We start from the raw sequence: 17,458 nt of genomic DNA, 5'->3' as shown, positions 1-17,458 counted from the left end.
AGACAGGAAAGGAAAAAAAGAGAGAAGGGAGGGCAGAGAAATTGAAAGACATTGACTCAGACAACAAAATTTTAGCCAATGTTCACGAAGAATATTTAGAAAGATTGTATCAGTAAGGTATCATCTCACATTATCATCGCTTACTCGCTTCTGCGCTCTCTCCGGTACTCTTCGGGGTCTGCTGGTTCATGCGAAATCTCAATCGTCGTCTCCTGGTACACACCATGGCCCATGTCGACCAGCTCCATGTCGCCCTTGCGAACAATGTCTTCGGTCGAATCACCACGGTCGTCGTTGACGGTATCGTTGACACTCTGTAGTCCACGACGGAGGCGAGATCCGACACGAAACCGTTTGTTCTCTCTCGTTGCGGTTGTTATATGCGTTTGATACGCGTTCGAGTTGGAGTAAGGATACATCTTGTCCGAAGTGCTGATTTCCGTCTCGAGGAGAAGGTGTCGACGGGTCAGAGTGTAAACGAGCACGTCGACCAAGCCAGAAAGTGCCATCAGAGATCCAGCAACAGCGAAGTATGTGCGGCTCTGGATGATATGTCGGGCAGTAGACATACGCCCGGCTGCCAATGGAAGCGAAAGAACAAGGTACACCAAAGGATAGATAACCATGTAAATGACGACTCGATTCAGACGCTTTAAATTTTCCTGATGGTTTTGCCGAAGCATCGCAGCCTGCTTCATACGACGCTGTAAATAGAAGAACATAATTCCGTAGATGACGATGGTTCCGAATTCGGCGATGAAAATCCACAAGTAATGAACCCAGAGGCGTGCCGTCTCATGTTCTCGACCAATCCAGCACTATAAAGAATGGAGGCTGTTAGCATAGGGTTCCATGAACGCTTGACCCTCAGATTTTCACATACCCATCCGGCTTCGGAGATGACAAATGTATTGGAGGTAAACTTTCCGACGGGAATCAACCCCAACATTATGATGAAGGCCCAGAGTCCGACGACGCAAGTAACGAAGACCCTAAATGGTAGTTGTCGGCCTCGCAAAACGACCGCACCGGTATGCATCGCAATTGCCAGGACGAATAATCCACTCCCAGGGTCAGCGACCTGAATCCACCAACCCTGAAGTACGCAGGCGGCGCTAGGATAATAGACAGCTCCTTTCGAAACCCAGTGAAGACATATCAAGAATGCCGTAGCCTGCTGGATATCGACCAAGAGCAGATTGTAAATAAGCACGACATACTGGTTTTCCGCCAGGGGTCGTTTGTAGTATTTCCGCCAAAACATGAACCGGTAGGAAAGAAAACACAATAGACCGAGTGTTGAAACAAAAGAAAGAATGGCGATCACTCCCATGGCAATGAAGCCCGCCCTATCGCTGCTACTCAGTGACTGAGAGTCGGAAGTAGCCTCGCGACGCGCGATATGTGAAGCACCAGCATCCTCACTGTAAAGCATGTGTAACATTCGTGCTAGGCCGACCATTGCTCATTGCTTGGTGGGGGTCGCTGTATGGAAGATTGTTGTGGACAAGAGGCCAGTCGGGGGTAACGAACGAACACTCGAATGGTTGGCAAAGACAAAGCTCCATCGCCAAGGGTGTCAACCCATAATTAAAGCCTTGTTTCGTCCCTGCCAAGAGATTCACAGGAAGCTTTTTTCGCACAAACTCGCTTGAAAAGGGGAGCACATTCTGGTTGATGTATGGGGCATTCCAAAGTTTAAGGACTGACGATCCAGCTGGTAGGTGGGATGCATATTGATGCATACTCCGTCGACGACGGGCTTGTAGATGGTGCGTGGCTTGGTGCATATTCCACACGAGATCCTCGATCACGCCCCACACCCGAGCCAGGCAGGAATCGTTCCGGCGCCGTGCGTCGACTAAAATGCCCACACATCAGCCAAAGGTTCCATCTTCCGTATAGAAATGCCGATCTTCCAATGGTTTGATCCTGGTAGCAACTCGTGCATCACTGAATCATGAGTATCTCCGACAAAGGCTGGATTGCCTTCCACTCATACATCGTTGACTGCGATTTCAGAGGTAACCCACCCTTGTGGATAATTCTATAAGTCCCGGTGGGGAATCCATCGCTTTCCGCCAAGCTAGGCTGTCAACGAGATTATTGCAGCTTGACTATTCGCCACGCTCTAATTTGGAGGTCCCATTTAGCACCCCTTAGTGCGAAGGCAGGCGGTGCTTGATATGCCGGACAACCCCCTACTCCGGAGTAAGCCCCTGGACACTGTGGACGAGTACAGGGTGCCTAGGCGCAGATCGAATCGCAGATACAGTTCGTTGGTCTTTTGAGGCTCTGACGATCTAACGACGTATGGTCGTTGAATGGCCGGAGACATGCCGCGGAGAAGGTACACCGTAGAGGGATGTTATTGAGTTAAACTAATAATTAGTGTCGATTAGTGCCATCGTAATGTGCGTGGATTTGCAAGGACACCTGCAGTCGGCAGTTGGATGTTACGTATCTGGGCCATCCATGGTACGAGATGGAGAAGCGGGAAGGATGAAATTGCCGAAATACGAGGAAGAATTGGAGGGAACTCGTGACCGGCAGGGTCGGCCTGAGGGCCTGACCGCGTTTGCTGTAGCCCCAAACAAATTATCGCGCCCTGCCATGTTCCCCCCCATCGCCCATTTCTTCTTGACCATTACACCGAATCGCCTTTATAGTTTTGGCAGAACACACTGACAGCTTGAAACTGTACACTATTTTGGCTTCGGGGACTACTATGAAGCGCACGGGGATCTTCGGGAGCACCTATTCTTGGGAGAAACTAGGTCGCCGATGATTGTCAGTCATTCTATAGCCCGATATTTCCCAAGTTATGATTCAAGAGGATTAAGGTTGACGCTGGGCAAATAGTGCATGCACAAGCGTTCTCTAGACAGTCTCTCAACCAGGCAACCTGGATTGGCCCGACTTGCTAGTTCACACAGATCATGGTGATCCCTATAATGGTAAACTTTGCCTTCGCCAGTCATCACAATGATCAGTCGATCGTCTCATAGGGAGAACCGACACAATGGGACGGAATTTTCACAGCGAGGATCCCGGTGCCCTACAGCTACGTCGTGCCAGCCTTTTCAATACCGTCCAGAGGGTCAAAAGCACCTTATACTCGCGGTCGGAATTTTCTGAACAGCAGCCATGATTTACCTCCCAACGTTGTATTTTGTCTTGGATAATGTTCTCGCAAGACTTTGTGCATCCACCATATGTTCTTTCAAATCAATCAAACTCCTGGGATCTCCTTGCATATCGTGCAGTCCTATGGTAGCTGACCAGACTCTCCAATAGCAGGATAGCAAGCCAACTCAGATCTCTCAACCTCAACTTCGAGCAATGATATGATCATCATAGAAACCTCCAAACTAACTTATTAGAAGGGCCAACACCAGCATTGTTATTGGATCAGACGTTATCTGGTTCGACGATGATGACTTCGCGTCCGGAGTGTGGAGGCTAGAGATGAAAATCAAAGAGCCGGGATATTATGAGACCAAGGCTGATGTTGAAGAGCTGGATTTTAATTCCTAGACACGTGAAGTATTTATTCTCTATGCGGTAAAAATGGGTGACTCCGATCGGGTTTGCTTTACCTTATGAGGGCGTTCTAGGATCTATCCCGACAGCCCTCGATATTAATTCGATTTTTCGATCTAGTACTCTATTTCTTGGAAGTGAGGATGCGACCTCACCTGTGCGTCTTATAAATCCTGAGGGTATGTGGAGCCGTCAACATCTTGAATCTGTAATCTCAGCGCTTAAGCGTCTAGTCATATAGGATCAAACCGTTGCCAAAATATGTCGCAGTTACTCCATCACTCTTTCTGCACCTCCTCGCAGTACCAATTATCATGCCCCAAAAGACTACATCACTGAACTTGGAACGGGCTCAGACCCCTCCGAGGCCAATGTTAGACCAAGGAACTACTGCAGATGCCATCACCCATGCAAGCTCTCCTGAGGGGCTGTCAACCCGAGACCGCCGAACTCTCGACAATATTAACATCTGTAGTACACAGCGCCCCGACAGCAGAGCGTGAAAGGCCGTTCTTACACCAGGGAACGAAATGGCAACTTGCGCGCATGCCTCATGAACTTCGGCAACGGCATGAATGACAGTTCGCCCCAGCCTTGATCCCATATATTGAAATGGACTATCACATAGGATATGCCATTGTATGCATTAAATCCATCTCAAAGGCCCTAGAATTAATTTTCGCCGCACCTTTCACACATGCTATCGAATCGAAACTCGACCACTGAAAAAGCTACGCGCTTCCTATGGGCTTGCTGGCCTCCGGATACACAATCATAACCCGTTACCCACCCTTCCCAGCAGTTGTGGTTGGATTCTTCCTCCTTGGGTTCGGTATGGCCCTTAGTATTGCACTCAACAACGTTTTCTGTGCAAACCTCCCATGCTTCACCACAGCTCTTGGTTGCTTTACGGGAGCTTACGGTATCGGTGGCGTTATATCACCCCTCACAGCAACTGTAATGGCATCTAGGGGCATCCTTTGGTCTCACTTTTATGCCATCTTGCTAGGCATATCTCTTGTGAGACTTGGGTTGCCAGCGTGGGCTTTCTTCCAGTTCGAGAAAACCCCGGACATACACTACCTGGTTCAAGGTTTCTGGGGAGGAGGCCTACAATTTTGGGATCGGGGAATCGAGAGGACCCTGCTAAAGTGGATAACGAAGGGAAGCTATGCAGAGACATTTTTGGATCGTTTTTCGACGTCATGATGAATATCTGGGAGGTTGGGCCAGCTGGAAGATGTCGTGTAATGAGGAAGGAGTGACAACAGTACAGTGGATTTCTGGTAGGATTGAGGGTACGCTACGAACTAAACAGGATGCTGCATGGGTAGTTGATCTCAATATGGACAGAGAAGCATGGCTGACTGCATTCTTGTACGACCGTTGAACAATATGACAGATGTGGCCCTTGTAGGCAGACAGAAAATCGACTGAAATCATTTGTCATTCTCTGACTTCACTTCCTGCGACCCCTTATCATTATTTCCCTTTCCATGTTCATCCTTGTCGTTAATCTCGCTCGATTGGCCTACCCGACATCAGCGTTGCCTAGTCTGAGTTGCACAGACACAAAACTGGGAGGGAGATATACCTTGATCGGTGTCACCTTGGCAGTAGGTGATAGCTGTGGCGGGGAAATCCTCGTCTCTAACCCAGCCGGCACGAGAGTCGTAATACTTCCTATAATCTCTTGGAACGTCTTCAAACCGCACACCCGGACGCCTGGCCAGTTCGATCAGCGCAGAAGACACGTCGGCGGGGACGTCATAGTTGACGGCGAACACATGTCCATCAATGATGACGTTGTCTATCTCAGCCCATGGGTCGTACTTGACCTCGTATTTCAGGTACTCTGCGGGGACATCGGCGAATTTAACATCGTTTGCAGAGAGGTCGCTCATACGGTCGCGTACCTCGTCTGGCACGTTGTCGTCAAATTCGAACCGGTGACCCTCGATTATGCAACGCTCAACGCCGTCACCCGGGTGGTAAGACTGTTCTGAATTATCTGTAGGCGATATTTCCGAAGTCATAACTGCTTTCAGGCCAAGATGTTCAAGCGTGGAGTGAGAGGTCAAAGGAGGGGCTGTGGGAGGATGACGAAGAGTCAGAAGTGGAAGGGCGGGAAGCAGCGACTGGGTTTTATAAGCCACGAATATGACCGAGTTGTGTAACATGAACATTCCGGGAAACCAAACGATTTTCCAGACTGACTCACTCATAATTCTCCTTCGGTCTGCATACGCCCATGTGGCTCTCGACCGAATGGAGGTATTCAACTAGGCTGCCGCGGTAGCTGGAGTGCAGCTCTTCAGGTGAGCATGTTTCCAGGTCTGTGGCCCTTGAGCTAGGTCGCTAAGAAAGCTATAGAGCTACACGGACTCGCAATGATGATATGCAAATCACTCCGACGCTGGGGATATCCCAGTCACCATCACCGAATCGCAAGTTTGTATCACCTCAGCTGTCCTCGAGTCGCTTGAGACATCATGCAACCAAATCATCCCTGTGGGCATACGAAGTTGTGCATAGCTGAACGGGTAAAGACATGCGTATGCTGTGGCCAAAACGTCATGGGTTTACGTATGGGTATGTGCCCTCATGGAGTGTGGACCAGACAGGATAAATAGCCTGTTCTCTCAGTTGAAGCTGACCAGGTCATCGCCAAGGGCCATTTGGAAACTATTTTGAGAGTCTACTTGCAAAAGCCTGCCCATATCCACCTCAACCTATCCACAATGCGCTTGCATGCAACTTTCGTCTTCATATTATTTCTACTTTCCCCTTTCGTCTCCACCGTGACTATCGAGCACTACCGAACCGCAACATGCAAGGGTAACCATGTTACTTGCAGTGGGATTCGGGAGTTCCAATGCTGCAATGTCAAGCCAAACCGCCAGTCCGTTTTCTCCTCTGCCAAATTCCGCGGCTTGCCAACAACTGCAATCGGAAACGTCTGCCGCCTAAAGGGAAGTAACGACTGCGGATCGGTGCAGAAATCAGTGAGGGGATTGAATCAATGTGCCGCATTGGGCAATGCTCGGGGCTCCTTTTGGTTTGATTGTCGGCGGAATCGTCAATGTTCCCGTCTCCAAAGCCGTGAGGAAGTCAATGCTACCGCAGTCGACGGATTTATGGGTAGCCAGGCCAACGAGACCATTCTGCCAAATATTGTGGGGATCGGCGGCCATCTATTTCCAGTATATTATGATACCCCCGAGAACATCACGGTCATTTTGATCGAGATATTTGAGAATGATGGAAGCTATGAGGACGTTCCAGAGGAGGTGAGGGGTATGGAAATCACAGACGAAGATGTGGACGAAGATGTGGACGAAAATGCAGACGGAGATGAAGAAGACGCAGAATGAGATCGAACGTTCACGATCTGCGGTAAGATACAGAGGGAACCGAGGAGATGACTGAATTAAGAGGAAATAACACCGTTCATGGGAATTTGTCAACGTTTTCAGCTTATTTATCTTTGTATGCAACCTCTTCTTCGGATTATCTTACCTAAAGTAGGTTTCTTGCGGCGAGAGGACGTATTTAGGGGTCCATGAACCAAGATCATAGTTCCACGTGTCTGAGCTAATGTGCTGTATCTACCAAGGTAATGCCTTATGTCTATTTAAATCGCGCGTGTTCGAATGATCATCGAAATGGTGCTCGTATAGCCGATGGCTCTTTTTTTTCTGGCCGAGGGAGCTGCCTCTTCGGCTTCTCTGCTCTCCTGACCACGGGATACCATCTGTTGCGAATATCGCCTCAGTGCAGAAAAGTATCATCAACAATAGATAGTATGTGTTTGTTTGTTGTGAAGGCCGATGGGAAACCTAGTTAACGGGATATCTGCTCGACAGTCGTTTTGGAAGGGCAGTTCATTTGGTGGAAATTCATCGTATGAGCTCGTGTGTCCAGTAGAAATGGGCGGGATAAAGCCCCATCTCCCTATCGGTGTTCCTGAGTTATCAGCCAAGCAAATTAGGAATGCTAGCACTCGAGATATCGGGTTGGAGGGTGTGGGGTCGTGATGATATAGCTATATGGCTCACCTCCCAAGGATTCAGGGACGATGAATTCAACGGCCATTGTGATAATCCCAAATCCCGAAAAAGGACAGAGTTCTGGGAACGGAGGCTCACTATGGCTGGTTCACAAAGTGAAGTTTTGAGAACTCGAACTTTCTCTTAGTGAAAATATGGCCCGGGATAGGGGCTACCGGATCCATCAAGAGAGAAAGAACGTTTCCCTCCAATGAGTAGGTCCGATTCGTGTCCCATCTGCGATTTTGACGTAAGTTGCAAAGAACAGTAAGAACTTGGCTAGCGCCGAGGACAATATGAGCGATTTCGGCACACTTGACTACTGGAACTGCGAGTGATCGGATTACAATATCTACAAGCACTACCTCGGTTTCCTGTCGTCAAACGACACATCCGGGATCTAAACCTTGGCTTAGTTTCGCAACAACAAGTGACTAGAGGTCAACTTCATGTACCTTTCTTCCGTTTCATCGATGTTATGACTCGGGTCCACGTTTCTGAATGCACCATATCCGAAAAACAGGTGTTCGGACACAGGAAGCCAGCAACGCACAGGCCCCAGAAAAATCCACAATGGTGGAAAGGGGGTGCCGGTTTCTGTGATGGAATGGAAAGGAGAAAAAAAGAGGAGAGGTCCCTAGGCATCTAGTTACTTGTGCCCGATATGTCATACAAAATGCTTCCAAATGAGTATGGCAGACTTCCCTTTCACTAACTGACTCGAGTTTATTCCGGTGAACCCTGATGCAAGTATGCGCAGGTGAAACACTAAACTGGCGGACGGGGCTCCATCTTAACGGCCGTCACCAGGACTATGCATCTCGATCTCCAGAACGCGTCACTGCGAGGAGATGATCCTTTCCGATTGGGGCTACAGCGCAGACTCCAAGCCTCGTGGCATGGTTTGGCTTCGCGTTAGATTCGGCGGAAAATGCCCGGCCCCCGCGCTACGTCTTGACGCCATCCCCACCCAGTCCTCATCCTCCCACGGCATCGCAACCTTACCCGCCGACAGCGTCAAAAGGAGTTATGGATAGGCTGATCAACGGGCGGGCTCGTTCGCTTATAAGAGGGTATCTCTCGTCCTTCTGCAGCAGAGTGTGCGTTCGGTCGTTCATTTCTTTCGTTCTTTCTATTCCGTTCATTCATCCATTCATTCCTTGACAACCACAACTATCCCTCGTTTCTCTACCATGCGTTCCTTCGTCTTGTCCTCTGCTCTGGCAGCAAGCCTCGCGCAGGCCTACACTGTGACCAATGTCGACATGTTCATGCTGAAGAACATTGACCCTCTGGTTGTTCCTGGCGAATATACCAGCCACATGCACAGTTTCTTCGGCTCGGACGCCGTCACAGCCCATACCAACACCTCTGCCGAGCTGCAGAAGGGCTGCTCGACAGCCCGGAACCCCAATGACTTCTCGGCCTATTGTAAGTTGCCTTGCCGTGTCTTTTTTGTCGCCGTTGCTGATCAAACCCAACCACAGGGGTCCCTACCCTCTACCACGTCAACGGGTCCAACTACACCGCGCTCAGGCCTTTCCGATTCAGCGCCTACTACAAAGAGCTCGACAGCGCCGAGATCCCTCTCCCGCAGAACCTGAAGCTTCTCGCCGGCAACGCCACCGCGACATCCCAGGAGGGTGTGCCCAGCGATGCGGGTATCCAATGGTTCTGCGACGGCGAGAGCACAGACGAAGACAAAGACGACGCGGCCTTCCCAACCAAGACCTGCAAGGACCATCTGCAAGGGCTCCTCTTGTTCCCGGACTGCGCCAACCCCGAGACGCTCGAGTACGCCTACTCAGCCAACCCGAACTGGGTGGACAACTACGGAGAGAACCGCTGCCCGATCGGCATGTCTCGCATTCCCCGTGTCCGCTTTTCTATCCGCTACGACCTGCGCGAGATCCTCCCCGAAGGCTGGTCCGGCACTCCTCCGCTTGAATTCGCCTGCGGTTCGCCTTACTGCACTCACGGCGACTTCATCAACGGATGGCTCCCTGAGGCTGCCGAGAACATGGTGAAGGATGCGTCTTCCAACGATCGCGACTATTTCCGCCTCTCCGGCCCCAACGGAGCGGGCGACGAGGGTTCTCTGTGCGACGCGCAGGACGCCAAGGACAGCGACCCGTCCCACGGCACCAGCGACTACTGGGAGAGTGTCAAGATGATGACCAAGAGCAAGAGATCGTCCGGTGTGACTGGAGCTATGAAACGGCACTTGGCTCGGCACCGGGCCCACGAATTTTAGATCTGGTTATCTTCGGAACAGTCGCCAACTTGAGCTGGGCGGATAGGTCCTGACTGTTAGGCATTCAGTACCAGTCACTACATTGTTTTTCTTCCGCTGTGCGCACGACTCCAGCTCGTTTAGATCAAAATCTCGCAACCCGCATTGGATCACTATATATAATTCAGCTAATCGTTTTCATCAATCACGCCAAATGGAAAAACTTATGCCAACGTTCCAAGTATCCTTAAGCTGTCTTCTAACAGTAACGCAGATCTTTACAAAAAGAAAAAAAATTATACTAAAGACACAAGCAAAACAAGAGATGGACTGATGTTTGCCCGATAACGGATAAACTATATCGACCTGAAACGAAACCAGGGGCAGTTCCCCGTCGACCCTAAGCGAAGGCACTAACGACAGGGCTCGCTGGATGCCTGACAAATCGGGACATCTGGTTACCCGAACGGGAAAGGGCCCAATATAATTTAGAGTAACTATTGGCAACACTCCGTTCTAGAAAGGATCGTCGCTGGTCTGACGACGCCCTACGGAGCGCTCCGGTCTCTGTAAGGATGTCTGGTGAGCTCCGCCGAGTACTCCTGTGTGGTAGATTCGGCCGATACTTGTTGCTAGTTCGAGTAAGTCACTACTGATCTTCACTCCAAGGGGCGTTAAAACTTTTCGATTGCAGCCCTTCATAAGCCGTAAACGTGACTAACCACCCTGTGAATTTGGAATGGTGCTCTGCGTTGGGATCACGATATGAAACTTGTACAATTCGGAATGAATGTAGCACAAGAAGCTTGGAGTATCTAGTGGAGTGGCCACCTATTGTGCATACTCAGTTGTTGCCCTCCAAATACTGTTGTTTTGCCTTTCTTTCCATCGAAATTGCTGGCTTTCGAGCCCTAACCCTAAGGGGGTAGTAGAAGTGTGGCTGGTGTGCAATATACTTCCCTCCATTTTTATGATCTTACTTCATAATGTATCTTTTTGGCTCCATTGACTGCGTTAGTTGTCTGGCATTTGGCATACGCTTCTGACTACTTCAGTGAAAAGCGTACTTAGACGATCACTTTATTGGGTAGACTACATCGGGGGCGTAATTCCCGGTTTTCTTCACGTTCATCAGGATAGGCCGAGTTACGGTTGCTTCTTGATATCATTCAGCGTCGAAAAACGTACTCCCCGGGAGAACCATTCAATTTGTCAGGGTAATAAACAGTGATCAAGCCATTGGGTGAAGATAGATTAGTGAAATTGACTCACCGAAGGCAGCGAAGAATAAAATTCACCATCAGTCAGAAAGAATTCAAGGGAGATAAATGACAGCAGCAGGGACAAAAGGAATACCAAAAGATCTGAAGCCCTTTCCTCTTCACTGACCATCAAATACTAGTGATATGTGAAAGATAGATGAAAACGTACTGAGGGAAATCTCCTCCAAGCTTATTCGTCCTGCTCCATGAAGCTGTTTTGTGAATGTTGTAGAGTGGGTATATATACATCATCCTCCCCCGCTACGATCCTACTTCTTCCTCACACCTCTCTATGTCTCTTCTCCACCTACTTTCCTACATCTCCATCACCATGACTCTTCAGTAAACATTATCGATTACAGTTTTAAGGTATAGTGCTCGTTGAACAACTTCAAGCCTCATTGTGGCATGCAATCCACATCATCCTCGGATGCAGGTAAGTCTGATATCCCTTTCAATCACCCAGAAACGGGCAAGCCTTGTCGTTGTATCTACGCTTCTTTGAAAATTGATGTACCCGATCTGACCGTTATCTGCCAGATTGTCATGCTTGAAAGAGAGTGCATCTGCAGCGAGGAACCTGGAATCACCGATGAGCGCCAAAACGTTGCAGTGTCACCAGTAGGTGTGTGCTTTCCAAATCAAGGGGGCTCGTTATCCTGTCGACTTTCGAAAGTGTGGTCCTATCTGTTTTCGAGAGACCAGAGCACAAGAATGAAATTCCATACGTCGACCGTAAGGACAGTACGAAGGCGAAGGGATACGAGCGCATCAACCGCCGAAACAGAAAGAGGCAAGAAGGAAGATGCTCATTATAGCGACGTATGTTGCACACGTGATGATGGACCCAGCCTATAAGGCCAAAAGCGGACGCCAAATACCACGGGCTTAAAGTATCGAAGACATACCAGGCAAGCCTCATATATGGCTACTTTTGGGTATCCCGTTCGATACGTCGCCGGACGACATATTGAGCTACTCTCTCAGGTGCTGGAAGTTGCGGGCAAGTAGACTTGAAGTCTTGTCTTATCACTCGCCTTGAGAGAATATGGAAATGTATTCGAATCAAGAAAGGAAATTCGGCACGAATCCAAAGCTTGCCGATAAGCTGAAAAAGATTCACAACATGATGATACGTCTTTCCATAATCCACCCGGTAAAGGAAACTGGGTAGTTCCACAGAGCCACCATCATTGAACTACCCTAAGCGCACGTCGAACTCTGTTGTTCAGTTCCTAAAACCATGACGGAGGACGCTAGGAGACGCCTGGGAAGTAAAACGACGATTGCTCCCACTCGCATTGCCAAATATGAACTTCAAAAGATATTCCAGGCACACATTGGAAAGGCCGAGCACGTCTACATCAATGAGCAACTGTGCCTTGAAAAGAAGAGTGGTCATCTTCTTTCACAGACATTGGATTTTGTTTCAGAATCGAAGATGGCTGCGTCAACAGGAAGATTATTCTTCAGCCCCTTGTTCATAACCAGAACAAACTTGTGTTTACTCCGTCTTCGAAGCCTGCCCTTACCATATCGAAAACATCGCAACAAGAGAATGTTCGGCAGATGAAGTTCTCGAACACACTGAGAGCAATCGAGATACACGAGGTTCATTACCTCGGTCCAGAATGGATCCGAGCCACGAGACTCAAAGATTTCACACTTCCCACAGACCTCAGAATCATATTCGAAACGTGCGAAGGAATCTGGAAAGACAGGGACCGCCCCCACATATAATTGACGCATTCGAAAAAGACCTAAGCCGAGGAAAGCAAGCGCCGGTTCCATATCACAGCCAGCGGGATCCTCCACTTACTTAATGGGGCCGATTTATCTCGCGCAAGCAAGCCGCAGAGAAGAGCCAAGGCTTAGTTACCTTTCGCGGCCGAACTAAATTCTTGACAGTGAACGAATTTCAGATCATCTTCGCATATGCTAAGTGCTTCCGTCTCGGCAATTTGGAACGTGTGAAGATGGGCCTCGGCCCTTACCGGAGGAGGAAATGGAAGTGCCGCCCCATCAGGGGGCTGGCCGTGTTGAGTCGTCTTGAAGACGTTTTTATGTTCGTTCGTTTCTTTGTTTTGAATTGAAAAGGGGCTGCGGCCCAATTCTCGTCTCGGACATTGATAAACTCGTCGCTTCAAGTGTGCCATTAAAACTCCAACCTCGTGGGCAATGGAGAAAGGGATGCCCTACCGCTCGTGATGAAAAGCCCTGTGGGAGAAAACATCATTTGCGGGGCTTTCGACCCCTTGGGCCTTCAGTGCAGAATGACGGCTTTCTGCATCTTTGAATTCCTGCAGAAGCTCTGAAGTATTCGCGAGATTTGACTCAGGTTCCCACGAGTTCTTGTATTCCGGATATCCCAACCATTTGACCAGATAATACGGCTTCTTGTAATGCGTTGAAGTCGAAGTCTTCACTACCGCTCAATAGCACAACGTGGCGTTCATTCTGACGAGCAAAGCCGCCCTCCTAGCTTTGTGGAAGCTCAGAATGCCTAAGGCTACTCGAGGTGGTAATAACAACTTGAATATCGAGCATTGGACTCTGACAGAAGGAAACGGGGCTTGTATATATTTCAGGGTTCTTCGCAAGCAGCAACTCTGGGACGACAAATGCTACGGTATTTGTACAGCAAACATTGGCTGTCTTATCCATCCGGGATGGCTTTTCACATCACCACCCGAGACGCCCTACTTGTTGACGAAGTGGGAAAGACACTCAAGCTACTCCCTGCACTGCGTCTGGCCATGTTGATCATTGGTGCAAAGGGAGGTGGATGCAATCAATGAACTGCACAAATCGGAGACACACCCTGCCGGAATAGCGAGTCTAGCGTTGAACTAGGAGTATCACCTGTGGGGTGGAACAGATGTAACGACCCTCACGCAGCGCTTCGAATGTCGGATAAAGTGATCAAGGAATTGTGGTCAGAACGGGATTTGGGGTTCCAAGGAATCCATCGGCTTAAGGAACAGCGCCTATGTTTGTCAGAAATGGGGAGGAAGCTCTTCAGACAGCTTTCCAATGATTAAGGATATCCGGGCACAGGAAAAACGCTCAGTTTACTGGATTCGCGTCGATCTGCGTGTCAATGGGTCTTCACGTTATAACAATTGCACCGACACATTTGTAGCCGATGTCAATTGCGAAGGAATACAGAAGTAGGAAACTCTGTCGCGGACAAATTTGAAACTATTCAGGGTCTACCGTCCTTTACCGAAAAGTCGGGCATTCCGCAATCACTGGTGTAATGGAGTAGCTATCAAACATAAGCCGACACCCTCTCTCCAGTCGACTGCAGTCATTGCAGCTCCAGCTAGAAGGAAAACACTTCTTTTTAGAACTCATCTGTAAACAGAATCGCGCATGCCACCCACTCTAATGTCGAAACCCAGCCGATACAATCGGCGCCGAGCAATTATCATCCACAATAGTGGGTCCAAAGTTATTGACAAGATTACACGAAAGAAAAGGCGGCATAGCGAGTGCGCTGGGTTACTAGTGGAGCAGTGCCACATCGGGCCTGCTATACACCGACGAAGGAACCACCGAGCTCATGACTGCCACCATTGCAGAATTCAATTGCAGATGATAAATACGCTAATGACAAAAGGGGGGGACCTCAGAGGTGGTTGGTATAGCCCTCTACAACTGTTGCGTGTCTTCCATCAGTTTCGCGTGACATATAGTACATACAATGTCCCTGGGTGAGCAGTGGTCAGAGGCAAAGAACGTCATCCAGGCTATCTTGACAGAAATTCATCTCAGCAAGATCAGGAAGATCAGGGAGAAAGTCGCAGTGCGATGGAATGGCAGAACTCGCGGATCTCCTCAAGCACCGTCAGAACCCGGGTCAAAGCCAAGGAAGTCAGAAACATCGCTCACAGACGGATCAGCTGGGTAGAGGCGAGAACCGATGTGAACAGGGCAATGTGGGAGCAATCAACTGCAATTGGGCCGTCAAATCGGATAGCGGATACCGCTATTAACTTAAACGATGCAGCCGAAAATACTCCTGACGCTGAAAACCCCTGGCATGATCAAAATCATTCAATCAATACGTCAAAGCTACCGTGCAGGCAACCATAACGAAGCTATTCTCAGAAGAATAACTCACTAGAAGCAAAAGTGCATGACAAGGGATCTGCCCAGAGAAAAACGACAATGGTATGCCCCATCTGAAGAGCAAGTCAGGATCGTACAGTCCGATGGGGCTGGGAGTATCGAAAGCGGCGAAGTTATTCCGGAGGGCGATGAAGTCGACGCATTGCGCTTCTCTGCGACTATGCGGATAAACTACAACGGAACGAATACCGACAGCTCGAACATACTAACAGGAAGACTGCTCTCTGGGCTTTTAAAACAGCGTCAAAAGTTGTCATTCGTGACACACGTCTACTAGTTTCAACAAACAACGAGGGCGAGGGCTTGATGGCCTCTAACTTCAGACACAATGCCGCGCAAATCATTGTCATTAGGACAGGGCTTTCAAAGGGTTTGAGGCAAATTCAACTTGTACCTGTGACTAAGCTCGCCGATGCTCTAAGAATTATGGCGATAGTCAGTTGCGGAGATGGCTACCAGCTACAACGAACGGTTCTGTCGGGACATGGAGAACAAGGTAACGAGTTCAGCCAGCAGTTGGGATTGTCACATCCAGCCAAACTGCTATAGACAGCTCACCCATTTTTCAAATTGAGAAAGAAAGATTCTATACAGAGATGCTTTCTTCCAGTGACTAAACAAGAGAGCTTACAATGGAGAGCTGCGCAGACAGACAAGCGCGGAACAAATTAAAGCGGATAGCAGCTTCTCAATGTCAATATGAGGGATGCCTGACTTCAAACGTTCTACCTTTATTGTTGATTTGGGTTAGTTTGCAATAAGCATCGAAGGCTCATCATGCGAAATTGAGGAACCCTGCAAGTCTCGATATGATGACGCGCGCCGTTCAACCGTCCACAGTTCTGTATCGACTTGATACAACCAAACTACGCATACGGAGAATATAATGGAAAGGACATCACCATTGTTACATCCTCCACAGCACAGATTGTCCAATCCAAACAGAGCACTCCCAGGATGGTCAAGCCGGACGTGGCGGGTTAATGACAGTGTCCCTAAAGCCCCCAAAGACACCATGGTGACCTCTTTCAAGGTTATTCTCGCTGTCTCCAGCCCTGATGCCTCCAGTAAGTCTCTATATACTCTCTAAGTCCTGCGGTTTTCACCAGCTAACCCGATTATCAACAGTGGCCAATCTTCGTATAAATTTCTAGGCGACACACAACATCATATTTTTGAAATTCGTCTTTAGCTGTACCTGATCCATCAGCTAGACTTCCCATTCTACTTCGAACTCTGGATCTAGACTAGACAGGCGGACAGCAGCAGCGGCATAGAAAATAATAATGCGGCAGTCGCCCGTCTATCTAACTAGGCCCACCTATTCCTCAACCACATCAATTGGCTAAACTAATTAGCACGTCAGATAATAATCCACCCGTCAAAGAAATAACCTATCCCTCCTGAATGCTGTCCTGTCCCTGACGGTTTAGCTGCGAAATACAGCAATTTCAACGCAACGTTTGTAACGGGTAGGATGTAGGAATTACAACTGCGATAGGATTCAACATATATTCATGCCTATAACCTTTTTTCCAGTGTCACCTGACCAGGACTACGCCCGGAATATACGTCGGAACAGCGAGCATTTTAGCCACCAGAAAAACCTTGTTTTTTTTGTGACGATTCGGCCGCCGCCGCGCTGGCCGCAGAGAACGATAACAACGAGGGCGGCGAGAGCGACGGTGACAGCGATCCGTTCAAGGTCGGCACTTTGACTATCGACGAGATTTAGTAGACCCGGCAGATTGAGGAGTAGGTGATGATGTTTATGCCCGGGGTGTCGAAGGTCCACCGGTCCAGGGACCGCCCGGCCATAACCAAGGAACAGCGTACCCAATTGCTGCGGGCCTTGACGGCCGAGATGAACAAGTATGTGGTATGGGAACGCGAACCGGCGGCGCCCACCACAACGGACGGACTTCCCGATACGGACCTGGTCGACCTTTCTACCGCCATAGAGGTCCACTGAACGCTTCTAGATGAAGAGATCTAGAACGAGAAGTTCTATGTTCACATGTGACATATAAAGACGCGTGACAAGGTAGAAGTCCAGAAAGATATAAAGATACTTTGGAAAAAACGCTTTATGACCAACTACATTCTCCGCAACTCCGTTCCTATTTGCGAGGAGTGGCCTCCATTGAGAAAAGTCACTCCGAGCTACTAGCTGTGATATTATCCGAAATAAATAACGGTCGTTATTTCACGTTTATTAGTTTGCCAAAAGGCTGTCA

General features: G+C 49.0%; 5 protein-coding genes across 5 annotated transcripts; 3 read left to right on the top strand and 2 right to left on the bottom strand.

Annotated features, from left to right (window-relative positions):
* Positions 1 to 140: 140 nt before the first annotated feature.
* gprD lies at positions 141 to 949 on the bottom strand (the record flags this gene model as incomplete). Its single annotated transcript, XM_046084203.1, has 2 exons — positions 141 to 818; positions 884 to 949. The coding sequence occupies 2 exons, from the start codon at positions 947 to 949 to the stop codon at positions 141 to 143; spliced, it is 744 nt and encodes a 247-aa protein (XP_045940166.1).
* A 3,955-nt stretch (positions 950 to 4,904) lies between these two features.
* On the bottom strand, positions 4,905 to 5,729 carry LDX57_002550 (uncharacterized protein; the record flags this gene model as incomplete). Its single annotated transcript, XM_046084202.1, has 2 exons — positions 4,905 to 5,074; positions 5,138 to 5,729. The coding sequence occupies 2 exons, from the start codon at positions 5,727 to 5,729 to the stop codon at positions 4,983 to 4,985; spliced, it is 684 nt and encodes a 227-aa protein (XP_045940165.1). The 3' UTR covers positions 4,905 to 4,982.
* Positions 5,730 to 6,284: 555 nt separating this feature from the next.
* Positions 6,285 to 6,917, top strand: LDX57_002549 (uncharacterized protein; the record flags this gene model as incomplete). Its single annotated transcript, XM_046084201.1, has 1 exon — positions 6,285 to 6,917. One exon carries the CDS (start codon positions 6,285 to 6,287, stop codon positions 6,915 to 6,917), a length of 633 nt encoding a protein of 210 aa, XP_045940164.1.
* Positions 6,918 to 8,785: 1,868 nt separating this feature from the next.
* LDX57_002548 (DUF1996 domain-containing protein) lies at positions 8,786 to 9,846 on the top strand (the record flags this gene model as incomplete). The annotated part of the gene is made up of 2 exons (XM_046084200.1): positions 8,786 to 9,023; positions 9,080 to 9,846. 2 exons carry the CDS (start codon positions 8,786 to 8,788, stop codon positions 9,844 to 9,846), a joined length of 1,005 nt encoding a protein of 334 aa, XP_045940163.1.
* Positions 9,847 to 16,983: 7,137 nt separating this feature from the next.
* Positions 16,984 to 17,193, top strand: LDX57_002547 (uncharacterized protein; the record flags this gene model as incomplete). The annotated part of the gene is made up of 1 exon (XM_046084199.1): positions 16,984 to 17,193. The coding sequence occupies one exon, from the start codon at positions 16,984 to 16,986 to the stop codon at positions 17,191 to 17,193; it is 210 nt and encodes a 69-aa protein (XP_045940162.1).
* Between the last annotated feature and the right edge of the window lie 265 nt (positions 17,194 to 17,458).

The sequence above is a fragment of the Aspergillus melleus genome, assembly GCF_016097325.1.
Source record: "Aspergillus melleus strain CBS 546.65 chromosome Unknown contig1, whole genome shotgun sequence".
In the NCBI taxonomy this organism is placed as follows: domain Eukaryota; kingdom Fungi; phylum Ascomycota; class Eurotiomycetes; order Eurotiales; family Aspergillaceae; genus Aspergillus; species Aspergillus melleus.
This window is presented reverse-complemented; position numbering and strand designations above follow the sequence as displayed.